The sequence below is a fragment of the Diachasma alloeum genome, unplaced genomic scaffold (genome assembly GCF_001412515.2).
Source record: "Diachasma alloeum isolate Michigan unplaced genomic scaffold, Dall2.0 Dall_scaffold_00354, whole genome shotgun sequence".
NCBI lineage: Eukaryota > Metazoa > Arthropoda > Insecta > Hymenoptera > Braconidae > Diachasma > Diachasma alloeum.
The window spans coordinates 1,404,294-1,418,018 of NW_021680493.1; the positions used below are offsets into that span (position 1 = coordinate 1,404,294).

The 13,725-nt window shown below is 36.5% G+C and overlaps 3 protein-coding genes across 3 annotated transcripts; all 3 read left to right on the forward strand.

Annotated features, from left to right (window-relative positions):
- The first annotated feature begins 333 nt into the window (after nt 1-333).
- LOC107041036 (60S ribosomal protein L37) lies at nt 334-2,037 on the forward strand. The gene is made up of 4 exons (XM_015261392.1): nt 334-388; nt 705-840; nt 1,298-1,382; nt 1,925-2,037. Exons 1-4 carry the CDS (start codon nt 386-388, stop codon nt 1,974-1,976), a joined length of 276 nt encoding a protein of 91 aa, XP_015116878.1. The 5' UTR covers nt 334-385; the 3' UTR covers nt 1,977-2,037.
- Nucleotides 2,038-2,596: 559 nt separating this feature from the next.
- LOC107041052 (mpv17-like protein 2) lies at nt 2,597-5,613 on the forward strand. The gene is made up of 3 exons (XM_015261411.2): nt 2,597-3,101; nt 4,424-5,034; nt 5,458-5,613. Exons 1-3 carry the CDS (start codon nt 3,074-3,076, stop codon nt 5,467-5,469), a joined length of 651 nt encoding a protein of 216 aa, XP_015116897.1. The 5' UTR covers nt 2,597-3,073; the 3' UTR covers nt 5,470-5,613.
- A 1,549-nt stretch (nt 5,614-7,162) lies between these two features.
- On the forward strand, nt 7,163-13,355 carry LOC107041074 (protein RCC2 homolog). The gene is made up of 4 exons (XM_015261450.1): nt 7,163-7,780; nt 9,049-9,289; nt 9,865-10,712; nt 11,399-13,355. The coding sequence occupies exons 1-4, from the start codon at nt 7,580-7,582 to the stop codon at nt 11,567-11,569; spliced, it is 1,461 nt and encodes a 486-aa protein (XP_015116936.1). The 5' UTR covers nt 7,163-7,579; the 3' UTR covers nt 11,570-13,355.
- Nucleotides 13,356-13,725: the final 370 nt, after the last annotated feature.

The window sequence follows — 13,725 nt, forward strand, 5'->3', positions numbered from 1 at the left end:
CTGTAATTACAATTTACTATTTGTAACTGTTTTTTGCAACTGAACATTTCATTGACAATATATGGTTCCTAATATTTCCTTTGTAATTAATTGACTGCGTCATAAAAATTTTTCTAAGTGCCTTAGATTTCGAGATATTTATTGAAACAGTTTTACCGCTTCGCTACTGAATTATATATTCTCCACCCATAAAAGAATATGTTTACAAAATTGTTCAGAAGAACAATATTTAATCCGATTCAATATGCGTTCTTATATTCAAAGGAAAAATTTGAAAACCGGAAATCTCTCTCCTTCACCCAACTCTGCGTCCTCACATCCGGTTCCCCCTCTCCCTAACAACGACGCCCTCTGTCGTTTCTTTTTGAGTGCTCTTTCGTGCAAAATGGTAAGAAAATAATACCCCCTTGAAAATCCGTAAAATCCCGAGTAATCCGTCAACAAAGCTCAATTAAAATCGAACAAATAAGTGCATCACCCTCCAATAAAAGAAGTTACCCCAATATTTATTCCAAAACATAAAAAATTGAGTGAAGTTTATCGAGTGCTCACACCGGAGAGGTTATAGCCTCCCACGTCACCCATCATCAGATGTTTTCATCCACACGTGTTGCCCTAATTCAACAATACCCTCAAAATAATCAATAATGATTATAAAAAATGTTGATCAAGTGTTGAAAATTGTTTTGTGATTTCTCTTGTAGACGAAGGGTACATCGAGCTTTGGAAAGCGTCGCAACAAGACACACACGCTCTGCAGGCGTTGTGGTAGATCGTCTTATCACATTCAAAAGTCACAATGTGCACAGTGTGGATATCCAGCTAAGAAGATGCGTTCCTGTAAGTTCCTCAGATTGAAAAATCCTTGAAGCATTTCAGTTGTGAAGAGTAACAAGTGGATTCAGCTATCAACTGAGTTCTCGAGGGATATCTCTGAATCTAAAAGAGACAACGAAAATTTTGTTCAGACTTTCTCACAGATTTTATTTCCCACTATAAAAAAGATTTTTAGGAAAATTTGGCTATCTCCCTTGGATTCATATATATTTTATAAATTTATAAAATAACGAGCAAAATGTTCAGCAACTGACCCATGAGTTGAGTTATTTAATTTCATTCAAAAATAATAATTAATACTATAACGATCTTTCTTGTAGTTCTCTGCGAAAAAGGTGCTTACAAAAATTCTTCAACTCCTTTACATTTATAGATTAAAAATGTTTGTGGATATTATCTTCAAGAGGAAGTGATTCATCTTGAGAGGAAAATTGATCTTAATTCTGATGATTTTTAACAGACAACTGGTCCATCAAGGCGAAGAGGAGGAAGACCACTGGTACTGGGCGTATGCGTCACCTCAAGATCGTTCGTCGCAAGTTCAAGTAAGTATTCATCAATTCAATTCGTCAATCAAGGGAAATAATAAGATGAATCTGATCATAAATTTCGGGATTCGGAAATTCCATTCTCTCGTATTTGAAAGCTGAAGAAATTTCCGATGAAATAATTCTGATCAGTTGATAATTTCGACAGAAATATTAATGGAATTAAAAATGTTTTTCTCAAAAGTTTTTAAATTCCATTTTTGCTCGTATTTTATTGATCATATCAATCATTCCGAATTACATATTACCAAGGCTTCGAAAAGTTCATTTTGTTGCACGCCATGTTGACGAAGATTTGAGTTTTCTACTAGGGAAAAATAAAGATATTTACATAAATAATTCATCCAAAAGCCTCGACTAATACATGGGATCAGAAGTTGAAGTTTAACAATAGAAACGGCGCCACATGAGCCCCTGCTATCTTTTATTTACCTTCTCGACTCACAAGAACCGGCATAACGCAGATTAATTTATCTTTGGCCAGTTCATCACGTGAAAACAATTTTTGCAGACTAATTGTGTCACCATTATCTTTGCAGGAATGGATTCAGGGAGGGACTTCCGAAGCCAAAAGCAGTCGCTGCCAAGTAAATTGCTCTGTAATTATCATCTGTTTAACTTCAATAAAGATCACGAAGTTTTGTAAAACAAATATCGTAATTATTCATTCATTATGCTCCTGAAGAATTTTGAAACCGGCGATTTTAGGCCATTTTGAGGACTTTGAGATTTTTTCTTCAGAAACTAGGTCGTTTTATGAGATTTGGCCGGCGGAACTGAAATCAGCGTGCAAAAATCTTTCTAATGGTGGCAGTCTCATCCCTGTACCAAAAAAGCCGGAATTTGGTATGACTGTACCTTCAGAGAAAAGAATGTATACGGAAACCCTCCAGTTTGGAAAATATTACTAAAGGCATCCTTATAAAATTGAGGAATTTATCTTTTTTTTAAACTTTTGGGTAAAATCGTGGGATACCAGATCCGGATTGATACTCTTAGGCTCGATTATTTGATTGTTTGCGCGTGCTAGTCAGTGTACATATTTATGATAACACATAATAGGTGAAAGAACTCCGATGGAAATCGAATCTTGTTTAACAATAAAAGAGGCAAAAGTCGATGCGCAAACTCAGCAAACAAAGTGTTCACCGAGCCGAGGTATTTATCATACCTCAGGATCTCGTGATGGTGTCAGTCAGTAATCGCCATTGGACTTGGCATAAGCGAGAATGTTCTGTCGTCTGGGGTGGAAATAAACCTCCGATACATTCAATTTCGATTTACGATTTTTTTTTTCGAAAACCATTTTCGGGAGATTGACACACTCCCATTTTGGTTTTTTCTCCTGAATTTGTTGAGGTGGTGGAACGGTATGCCCCGAGGTCAGCCCCACAGGCCCATTCTTCGATCGTACAAACGCCAGAGGATTAAGAGTATCATCCACAAGGATAACTGGAAATAGTGGAAACGACAACTTCCTTTTTCTTACTTGAGAATTTTTTTTATTTCGATTTCTTCATCAAGAGAAGAGGAATAAAGAGAAATTTCACTGGGGGGAATAAGGAAGTTCGGCAGGTTTCAAGGATTCTCTTTGGCAACTCAACGGCAGAATGAATCTGCCATAATTTTTGGAAAGAAAGGGCTCGTATTTTTTCGAGAAATACGGACATTTTGGGATTGGATTGCAAATGGGGATTATTAAAAATCTTCTGTTTGGTGAGTAGAAATCAATTTTTAAGTGTTTTCAAAATTTCTGGCGGGGAAATAACGGTGGGAAGAGACTGGATGAAATAAAATTTGAAATTCCTCAAGTGGAGATCGCGGTAAAATGTGAAAGTGCTTGTTAGAGCGAATTTTGATGTATGGTAGGATATCTTACTTTAGATAATTTGAGATATTCGTTCCTCCAAAAATCCATGGAAGGTTCTAGAAGAATTTGGAAAATTCGCTTTGTCCGGAAAACTACAATTTTCCGATGCAGAATATTCCAGAAGACTGGAATGTTCCGGAATTCTTTAGGAAGTTTGCGATTAATCGATTAAGCGAAGGTTCTAGGAAGTTATAAAAAAAACTTCAGACCGATACAGCAGTTTTCTGAAAGGGTGTTTTTACAATTAAAATTTATACAAACATTTCTTTCGATTGATTTGAAAAAACCTACGAGACTCTTTCATCATTGATAATATTTCAAAATATTCTAAAATTTTCTAGCATTTATCGTCTAAATATAAGGCTGGCCACCGAAAACACTAGAATTAAACTCGATTTTACCCCGTGAATTAACGAAAACCGACGTTTTTCATTTTTACCTTTAAAATCGTCCAAGCGCCTCAGTTTCATCTGATTGACGATTTTTGTTTTCAAAATCTTCGTTAGTCTCCCCAGAACAAAGATGTGCATCCATTTTACGATCTATTGAACAGATCATAAAAAAATTTTTAAAAATGAAAAATTGATAAATGAATGCGAAAGCAATAAACAAAAAAAATCCAATCGGATGAACACTGAGACATTTAATACTGGATTTCGTCATAACGCCGAAAAAAACTTTTCTGGCGACCATGAATTTACAGCCCGAGCCGAACGCGCGAGTTGCCATCATATGAGCTAGAATAGCATACACTGTTAGAATTTTTTTGAAATTTCATAGAAGATATTATTGTAAATCTCATGAGAATGACATTGAATCGAATTTAGTGAAAAAATGGTTAGAAATTCTGAGTTTCAAGTAGAATTTCCGGAAATTCATGATTTTTCAATGGGAGTGAGACGGAAACTTCACTACTTGATTGAATTTTACTGGAACACGAATATTCAGGAGATATTCTTTGAAAATCTCAGTCGACGTGAACCGTTTAACCGCTTCGCTACTGAATTTTGAAAAAAAAAATACGCATTCAATATTTCTCATCCATTATCATCGCAATCCGTTGAACGCGATTTCGCAAAGAGCGAAAGAAAAAACGGGGTTGCTCATTCGTTCCGTCACGTCAGCAATAATTAATCCTCCACAATAATTAATTTAAATTCTCCCAAAGGTAAATACCTAATCATTACGAACACGTTGAGTTGCGGTGTGATGATGGGAGTGGGCGACGCAATTCAACAAAAATCAGACATGTTGAAGCGAAAATTCTTCGCCGGTTCAGTCGCACCTGAGGATGACGAATTACCGACGCATTGTTCAAATAATTACGCAGATGACGGAACACAAAGGGGTATAATTCTCGCCAACACATCGGAGAGACAAAACCCTGAGGATTCCCTCGATCCAATTAGAGTCAGAAACATGTTTGCAGTTGGAACAGCCCAAGGCCCATTCCACCACTATTTCTACGCGATTCTGGATAAAATCTTGCCTGGAAAGAACGCAGGCTCGATCGTGAAGAAAACTGTTCTCGATCAGACGATCGCCAGCCCCACCTGTCTCGCCATTTTCTTCTTTGGCCATGGCGCGTTGGAGCGGAGGGACAATGAAGATATGTTCGAGGAGATTCGGGAGAAGTTCTTCAGTACTTACAAGGTCGATTGTTGCTTCTGGCCTCCAACTCAGATGATCAACTTTCTTCTTGTACCTGTTCAGTACAGGGTTATCTACGTTAATGTCATGAATATTGTTTATGACATGTTTTTGTCGTATGCCAAATACGTAAGTACAGTTGGTGAGCGGAAATAAACGGTTTCCGAAATTTATATTTCCATTAGAATGCTCCTGGAAGAAAATTGCGTGGAACAAGAAATTTACGTAATCAATATCTTTTGGATTAGACTAATCAAAGGGAATCTGTCGCGAAATTTTTTTGTCAAATGAGTTGAATCAGCGCAAATTCTAGAAACAGATTGATCGCTTAAGGACCCGATTTACCGCTTCGCTACTGAATTATCGAAAAACTCATTTTCGTAAAACGGGAGCACAGCTGCGCAATAATTTCCATAACAACTTCGCCCTCTCCTTTGGATTCAGAAGGAAAAATTAAAGCCTCGGTGAAATTGACTTATTTTTTACTTAAAAAAAATTCTCGTGACAAATAATGCATTTTTCATTTCTAACTAATGTTTGTATTTTTTGCAGGACTCCGCATAATCTTGCTGTGGAGTAATCGTCCGACCGATGGAAATAGAATAGTTGTTGATAAAATATATCTAGTGAGTAGTTTTAGAAATAGATGTGATATGTGACTAGAAGAAAAACACTTTCGTATTTTAATAAAATTGTTACAAAATTAAATTTCTATTTTTTTTACTTCTCCCCTCTGCTGTTTATCGTTTGTTACCTCACCATAAAATTTAAAAACATGATACATATATTGGATCGGTAGAATTTCCGTTGAATAATTGTAAATCCTTCGGTTCGAATGAGTTTAGATAAACCGGTCGAGACATTTTATTGCAACAAGGGCTCCTTCATATTTTTGCCGGTACTCACTCTTGTATTATGTCTCATGTGTGTCACATGTTATATATGTTGGATTTACAATAAATAAAATAATAAATATTCGCTACGCGTCCGTGCCTACTGCCATTATGACAAAATAGTGTATTTCAGGACGAGTGCCATTTTTTTACTCGCGTGCACTGAGAGAAAAACGACAAATGTTCTCAAACAAGTTTTACTTGTGCCGAGAAAATAGTTTTTTGAAAATTATGAGACGGAATGAAAAACTTTTCCGGTATCATCTCCCCAACTTTTGGCGCCTGCACGACGGCTCAAACATGATAAAGTCATTATCGCATTGAGATCCAGTTAAGAATCAAATTGCACAATGACGTTTCGCTGTATCAATTGATTGTTTGTGTTTATATTTACCCGGAGATTAACAATTGGGTGTTGTTTGTGCACCGGCGACTGGGGGATTACCCCACTCAACCTCACATATTTTGTATTCTTCTGACATCCTTCATTGACTTATCAATCGGCGCAACGACAAAAGCAAGACATTTACAGATATTAAAAAAATTATAAACAAATACACATTGTTGTCACGTGTCGCACTTGATTGAGTGGATAGGATATGACAACGCGACTGTTTTTATCTGTCTTTATCTGTATAATTGGTCATTCAGAAAGAGTGAATTCCGTAGCAAAGCGGTAAGCTAGTTCAAATCGAAGGATAGGGGAGAGCGGGGGAAAATGAAATATGGGAAAAAACGAAATAGTCAAAAAAACGACTGTTTGACCCAATTGAAGCAAAAAAAAATTTTTTCATATTACATATTTTTTTTTATCAACTTTTTTTTACTCTTGGGAGTGCTCATGAGAATACTACTGAATGGAAAATTATTATTTTCATCAGTATCAGAAGAGAGAAGTGGGAGAGGTAAAGCAGACGAATGGGGAGCCTATAAAACCGTAATGGTAGTAGGAAAGAAATATGAATACAAAAAAAAGTATTCTCATCAGTATTCCGAGAATAGAAAAAAGTTGACAGAAAAATGTCATAAAAGCAATTTTTTGCTTGAATTGCGTCAAACAGTCGTTGTTTTACTGTTTCATTCTCCTCCATATTTCATTTTGCCCCACTCCCCTCTATTTTGATCCATTTGTACCAGAACATACTATTCTAACTCCCATGCTTGCAGCTCTCGGCTTCGCGTTGTTCTCCAACTGTTACAATCGAACCGAAATTCCCCTTCAAAAATGAAGAAACCTTCCCGCCTCAACCCACCCCCCAGATGTCGCCTCTCCGCCCTGCCTTACCATCAGTGTCGCAATCAAAATAAAACTGATGATGCAGAAACCGATATTTCCATCAACTCCCGAGTGTCACTGGCTTGGGTTTTCACTGTTAACAAAAACCCCTCCACTCCCTGCCCCTTCGGGACATTTCAACTTTCAAGCAAACGTTCTGCCAGGCAAGCACGAACCCTCCCCTACCCCCGCCCCTGACCCACACCAACATAAACCCATAATCCAAATGTATGAGAGAAAAGCGGAGAGGTGAAAAAAAGAGACAAACGAGCGTAAAGGAAAGAGACGTTATATGTGTTTGTGGATAATGTAATGGTATTAGTGTTGGGAACCCAAGCGATTAGCGTCGAGCATAACCACCGCAGTTTGATACACACTTGTAATATTTGTGTGTTGGGTGGAAAAAGAAGTGCCACCAAATCGATTTTTTCATTTGGTTTTACCTCCATTAAATTAATAATACCCAACAGTGCTAGTAATTAATTGAATTGAAATTAGACTGATAATGTCGTCAAAGAGGAAAACTCCGGCTACCAAGAAGGGAAAGAATAAGTCTAGGAAAGTGGAGTACGATGAGGAGGATATTTCAAGTGAGCATGAGTCTGATCTTGAGGATGCCGACGCCGGTTCGAACGCTGATGCTGAGGACGCCAACGATGATGAGCTCAATGATGTCTCTAACATTCCTGAATTACGTGCACCAGAGGTGAATATTCATTGTTCTCTCATCATTCGTCGTTACTTTGACGAATAAATGGGATATGATAATTTTTGCTTTCGAATGGGAGCATTGCAATCCTTCGATTTTCACATTCTCTAATTTTTATTGGGAATTATGTAGAGTGGTCTGCCCGGTGGTCAATTTTTAGAAAATTGAGTGATTGAGCGGATAAAATAATTTCAGAAAATCTGAAATTTTGTCAGATTATAGGTCATAATGAGGACTAGCTCTGTCCAAAATTTCGGCCCGATCGAGCTCATTGTTTTTGAGAAAAAGCGATTCATTTTTTTATTGTTTTCCGAAAATATCTTCAAAACTAGGCGATCGATTTCGATTTTTTTTTCAAAATATTCGTTTCGGCACCTTCTATCTAAATCAATCAAAACATATGTACCCGTTCATATAAAGTTTTTGAGATATTCCCGTTTTTCCGTTTTTTCATAAAAAAATTTTGTAAACACTAGCTTGTGCAAAAATCGAGATATCAATTTGAAATTCGGACAGAAAATATGTATACCCTCATACGAAGTATTCAAAACATGAAGGCGGCAGTGACTATCTGAAATTTTGCTGCTAGTTAGTATTGTGAAGCTATAAACTTTTGTAATATTTCAGAAAAAAATAAGACATCACTCTGCGACATGCTCACTGTCACATGGCGGCTGTCATATGCTCGCGGTCCCCTGCTTGTTTGTTTTGCTATTCTGAGCTTCAAATGTCTGACTATTCGGTTGGGGGAGGGGATGTTTAATTCGCGAAGACTGAGATAATGAATTAGTGGAAGATAGTTTTTTGAAATTTCTGCATTCGTGTTATGTTTTGAAAATGTTCAGTTTTTTTTCTTCTTTTTTAAATTGTATAATCATGTAAAATCCAATGGAAATTGTGATATATTTTGCATTATGAAGACGGAAAAACAATCGAGATAACGATCGACAGATAATCCACCCGGGCCTTAATTTAAATCTTCAACTCAATTCAGTAGCGAAGGTAAAACGGTACAAGTCAATTTTGACTATTGATCAGTTTTCAATGAATATCCTGGAATCTAAGCGAGATGGGAAAATTTTTCTCATAACCTTTTTTGTAGAGCCGATTGAGGGCTACAACAAATGTAATTACGAAAATTTCGCTATCTCCCTTAGATTCGGGAATATTCCTGAAAAACTCAACTGGAAGATGAGTCGACTTGAACCGTTTTACCACTTCGCTACTGAATTGTAAAGAAATCATGAATGATTCTCTCCTTCTAGGGAGGCTGGGGTAAGCCTGGAACCTTCGTAATGTGTGGATTAACAAATTGGGATCAGGCTGGACGCAAGGCACCGCCGAAGGGCTCAAAGGTGAACATTGGGCGCAGCTTGTGGACGCCACACACTTTCAAGAATCTCAATGGCGCCAGGGTGAGGCTCGTTGTATCTGGCCCAGCTGCTTCTCACTGCGTCGTCGTCACGGAGGATGACAGGTGTCTCGTATTCGGGAGAAATGACAAAGGTGATTTCATATTCCCTCCACAATTTTCATTTCCTGCGTAAATAATTATGTACTAGAGGAAGCATATCGCCCTCTTCAATCATTAATTATGGAATTATCTCGGTAACGATTGAATTTAGGGAATTGTGCTTTTCTTGTGACACATGTTTCGAAATGTTAATAATATCTTTTTTGCACAGAATTTTTTTTTTTAAACTTTCGTTGTTTATCAATAAATAATTGAAATCGTTTACATCGATTTCTGATAAAATTCTGAATATGAATAAATTTATTAGTGTTCCGAGCAAATGACTTTTACGGTGGCAAATTGATTATTTATAAATGATTCATAGAAAATTTGTGCCCAATGATTCTATTAGAAAAAATCTCAAGAGAAAAATTTGAACTGAAATTCAAAATATATTGACTTTTTCCTATGAAATATCCAATAGAATCAGCGCAAAAAACAAGTAGAATTCATCCGTAGAATTTCAATAGAATTTTCTAGTGAATTCGCTAGATTTGAATTTTGTCCTGCATGACCCTCCCTGAGAGCAGCCCAATTACCCCTTTAACACCTTCAATTACTCCCCCAGGACAACTAGGAGTGGGCGACACGAATCGTCGCGACGACCCGACCGAGGTTGAGGCCCTCAAGGGTCACACAGTGATAGCAGCGGCCTGTGGTCGTGCCCACACCCTCTTCCTCACAAGTCGTGGCCTAGTCTTCGGAGCTGGTGACAATAAGCTGGGGCAATGTGGTGTTGGTAAAGCAGACGCAATGATCACAACAGCGACTAAAGTCAAGTACTCAGGGGCTCCAATCGTCAAGGTCGGCTGTGGCGCTGAATTCTCAATGATTCTGGACATAAAAGGTGGACTCCACTCCTTTGGATCCCCAGAGAATGGCCAACTCGGTCACAACACCGATGGAAAGTACTTCATTACGAGCACTAAAATGGCATTTCACTTTGAAAAATCACCTAAACGAATTGTCCTGTATGTGGAGAGGGGCAAGGACGGCCATGTGACTCCTCTTGACAGAGTCGAAATAACTGATTTCAGTTGTGGATATTATCACACTGTAGCCATTGACAGCAAAAGTCGTGCATTCTCCTGGGGCTTTGGGGGAGTTGGGAGACTTGGACACAATGAGCAGAAAGATGAACTTGTTCCACGATTAATCAAGTATCTTGAGCCACCCAATCGTGGAGTCAGATCCGTCCACTGTGGTAGTACTTACAGTATTGTTATCAATGTTCATGGCACTGCACTCATGTTTGGCCAGACCAAACGCACTGGCGAGGCTAATATGTATCCCAAGCCTATTCCTGATCTCTCTGGGTGGGAGATCAGGTGTGTTGGGGTCAGTCAGACTAGTGTTGTTGTTGCTGCTGATGAGTCCGTCATTGCTTGGGGAGCTAGTCCTACTTTTGGAGAACTTGTGAGTAGAAAATATTGGCGTTGGGAGTAAAATGACGATTGGATATAAACATGAAATGACCGAATTAATTTTCACCGTCAATTTCCATCTGTATTTAAGTTCCACGGAAATTTTAACGAATTTCGTCATTAAAGATTTTGAATTCCGGGGGAGAAATCAATGAGAACTGTAAATTTTAGGTCTATTATTCCCTGAAAATTAATAGAACACCGGAAAATTCCGATAAACATATTCTTCAACTTTCAATTATTTGAAAATTCAATAATTTGGACTTTTTTTCTACTTCTCAGAATTTTTGAATTTTATTGAATTTTCAGTGAAATATAAAATTTTATTTTTTTTGTTCATTTGTTCTGCAAATGCATCTGGAACTATGAAGTTTAGAAGATTAAGAGAATTGAGAATTGTTTTACATTAATCTTTGAGATTGATAGGTCTAGAAAAAAAATAATGCGACCTTTTCTGTAGAGAATTTAATTTTGTTTACGCGGAAGCCCTTTGCATCCCTCAATTTTTATTTCGTTTGTAAATTATCCCTGATGAGTTTGTTTTTCTCATTTTTGAATTTTCAAGTGTTTCCTCTTGATATCACTCATATTTTCAAGTAAATGATTATCATATAAATGGTATTTATTTCCAAATTAATTAATACAAATGGGATTTACTTCCAAATTTCTTTCTTCTAGGGTTTCGGTGAAATGAGAAAATCATCAACAACTCCAATGGAAGTGAAAGCCCTGGAGGGTCTCTACATAACAGCAATAACTTGTGGACTCTCTCACACATTAATGATAGCCAGAGATGACACTGAAGAGGAAAGGGCCAAACTTGCTAAACTTGAAGTTTACTCCTGCTAAATTCCTCCCCTCGATCATTATTCTCATTTTTTATTCTTTATCTCTCTAATTATTTTCATCTTTCGATAGAGGGTACATGCCATTGCATCTCCAAATCATGGGAATTGATATCGAAAGGAATATTGCCGTAATAGGTGGCAAAACGTTCCAAGGCGGAAAATCATCTGGGTAAATCTCGAAATATCTCGTTAACAAGTGGTTTTCAAAGGACTTGTCCGAATGCATTCTTTTGCAAAAACAAAGGTCTTGACATTTTGCCCTAATACCACTCTGTAACGAGATTAATGCATAACTGGGGAAAATGAAATTTACTTAATTTGACCACTTCACTGACTCACGATGGTCCCAGAACAATTAACGAATAACTCATAGCTCATAACTATATCATTAAAAATTTTAAGTAAGCTGAGTATTCCAGTTAATTTGCAACAGGCAAACTCAGTGAAATGAATGAACTGAAAAATAATATATTTTGATACGTTAATATTTTTATCACTCTGCAATTTAAAACATTTTTTCAGCCTAATTAAAATAGCCAAAATGCCACGACGGCTGTAGTTATCTGTACAATTGCTCCTTGATCATCTTACACGGGTGCCTGAATCGTGGGCGTTATTACATAATAGTGAAATTAATTTTCCAATTGTTCTCATTTGATTGGAATTCTGCTGATGATAAGGAGAGATCAATCGAAATTTCGAAGTAATTATATTGGAACAGAAAAGTATTATCTACGAAACTGTGAAAATTAATGAGATGGAGTGGGTTTAATTTTAATTCTCTCGTATATTCGAAAATTATTTTATCTTTTTTCATTATTCTCCATCTCATTCGGCCTAGATTGCGAATATCGTAGGAACATTGGTTCTGGAAGAAAAATTCCGAAGGCATTTTAGTTGGAATTTAAATCCAGTTTTCTACAAAAAAATGTTCATTCACATCTTTTTCTAAACCTAATTATTTTTAAGATATTTGCAAAGCAATGAGAGGGTAATTTTTTCACTCATCCCTTGGGCTTAAAAAATTCTCCACTACAATTATCTCGAAAATGAGTTATTTGGGAGGAAAATGTCAAGAGATTTTTTTCGTAGAAAAGTTCATCGGCGGTGAGAAAAGGTCTTTTGACATCTCCTAAGACTTTTCATTTCCCAGATCAATGCATAATAAAGGGAAACTTCATGTCCCACATTTTACATTTTAACAATTCACAAAGATGAAAAAATGATAATTTTTTTATTTTATTATTTTTGAATTTTAATTGCATTTAACTGGAGATTGAGTCGATACATATTCTTCCATAGTTTGTACCGACACAGGAAACATAAAAAAGTTCGAATAAAAACGATCGTACGTATTTATACTTAGAAAGAAGGTCATTAAGGAGCTCGCCTCATGCACTGAAGAAGAGAGTAAATGATAAACTAAAGAAACTAAGACTTTGGATGTAAACTTCATTAAAATGAGAACTGCCAAAACGAAATGTACAATTAAAATCACTCATCCAGCCCCCGAATGAATAACTTCCATGTAATATAACTAATTTACACTCTAGGGTTTTATGTGGTAAAGCGAAATTAGATGTAGATTTTACTTAAAGAAATAAATAAAATTTCTCTTTTATTTTTACGCACAACTGTAATGGTACTTCAAGTAATGATTAAACTGCACTCGAAAAATAAAAACGAAAATGATTATTAATATTGGGAAGCGTCATTAGATTTTTAAGTTGGTGATGTAAACAATGAATCAAGAAGGATAATAAATACGATTTACTAATAAAATGAAATCCATTGTGTCGTATTTTCATTTATTCTTTCAATTTCGTCGAGGGTATTTTGAAAATATCTTGCAAAGCATCAGATTTAGCTGGAGACTCAAGATATTTTTTTAAGTTCACAAGATTTTATGAAAGTTCGTCATTTCCAAGATAAACAGATCCACACGAAATCAGCAAGATGGCGATTAGATTAGATTAAATATTTCGTAATGGGAAAAATTGAAAAATATTAATAATTAATAGAGTTATGATTTTTTGAAAATAGCTAGTTTTTGTCGAAAAAATTTTTCTTCCCAAATTGGCCCCAATATTTCTGCGGGGTTTCAAGCCATCAAATCGCCCTTTGACGCACTCAAAGAAAATGAAAAACTCTTCATAA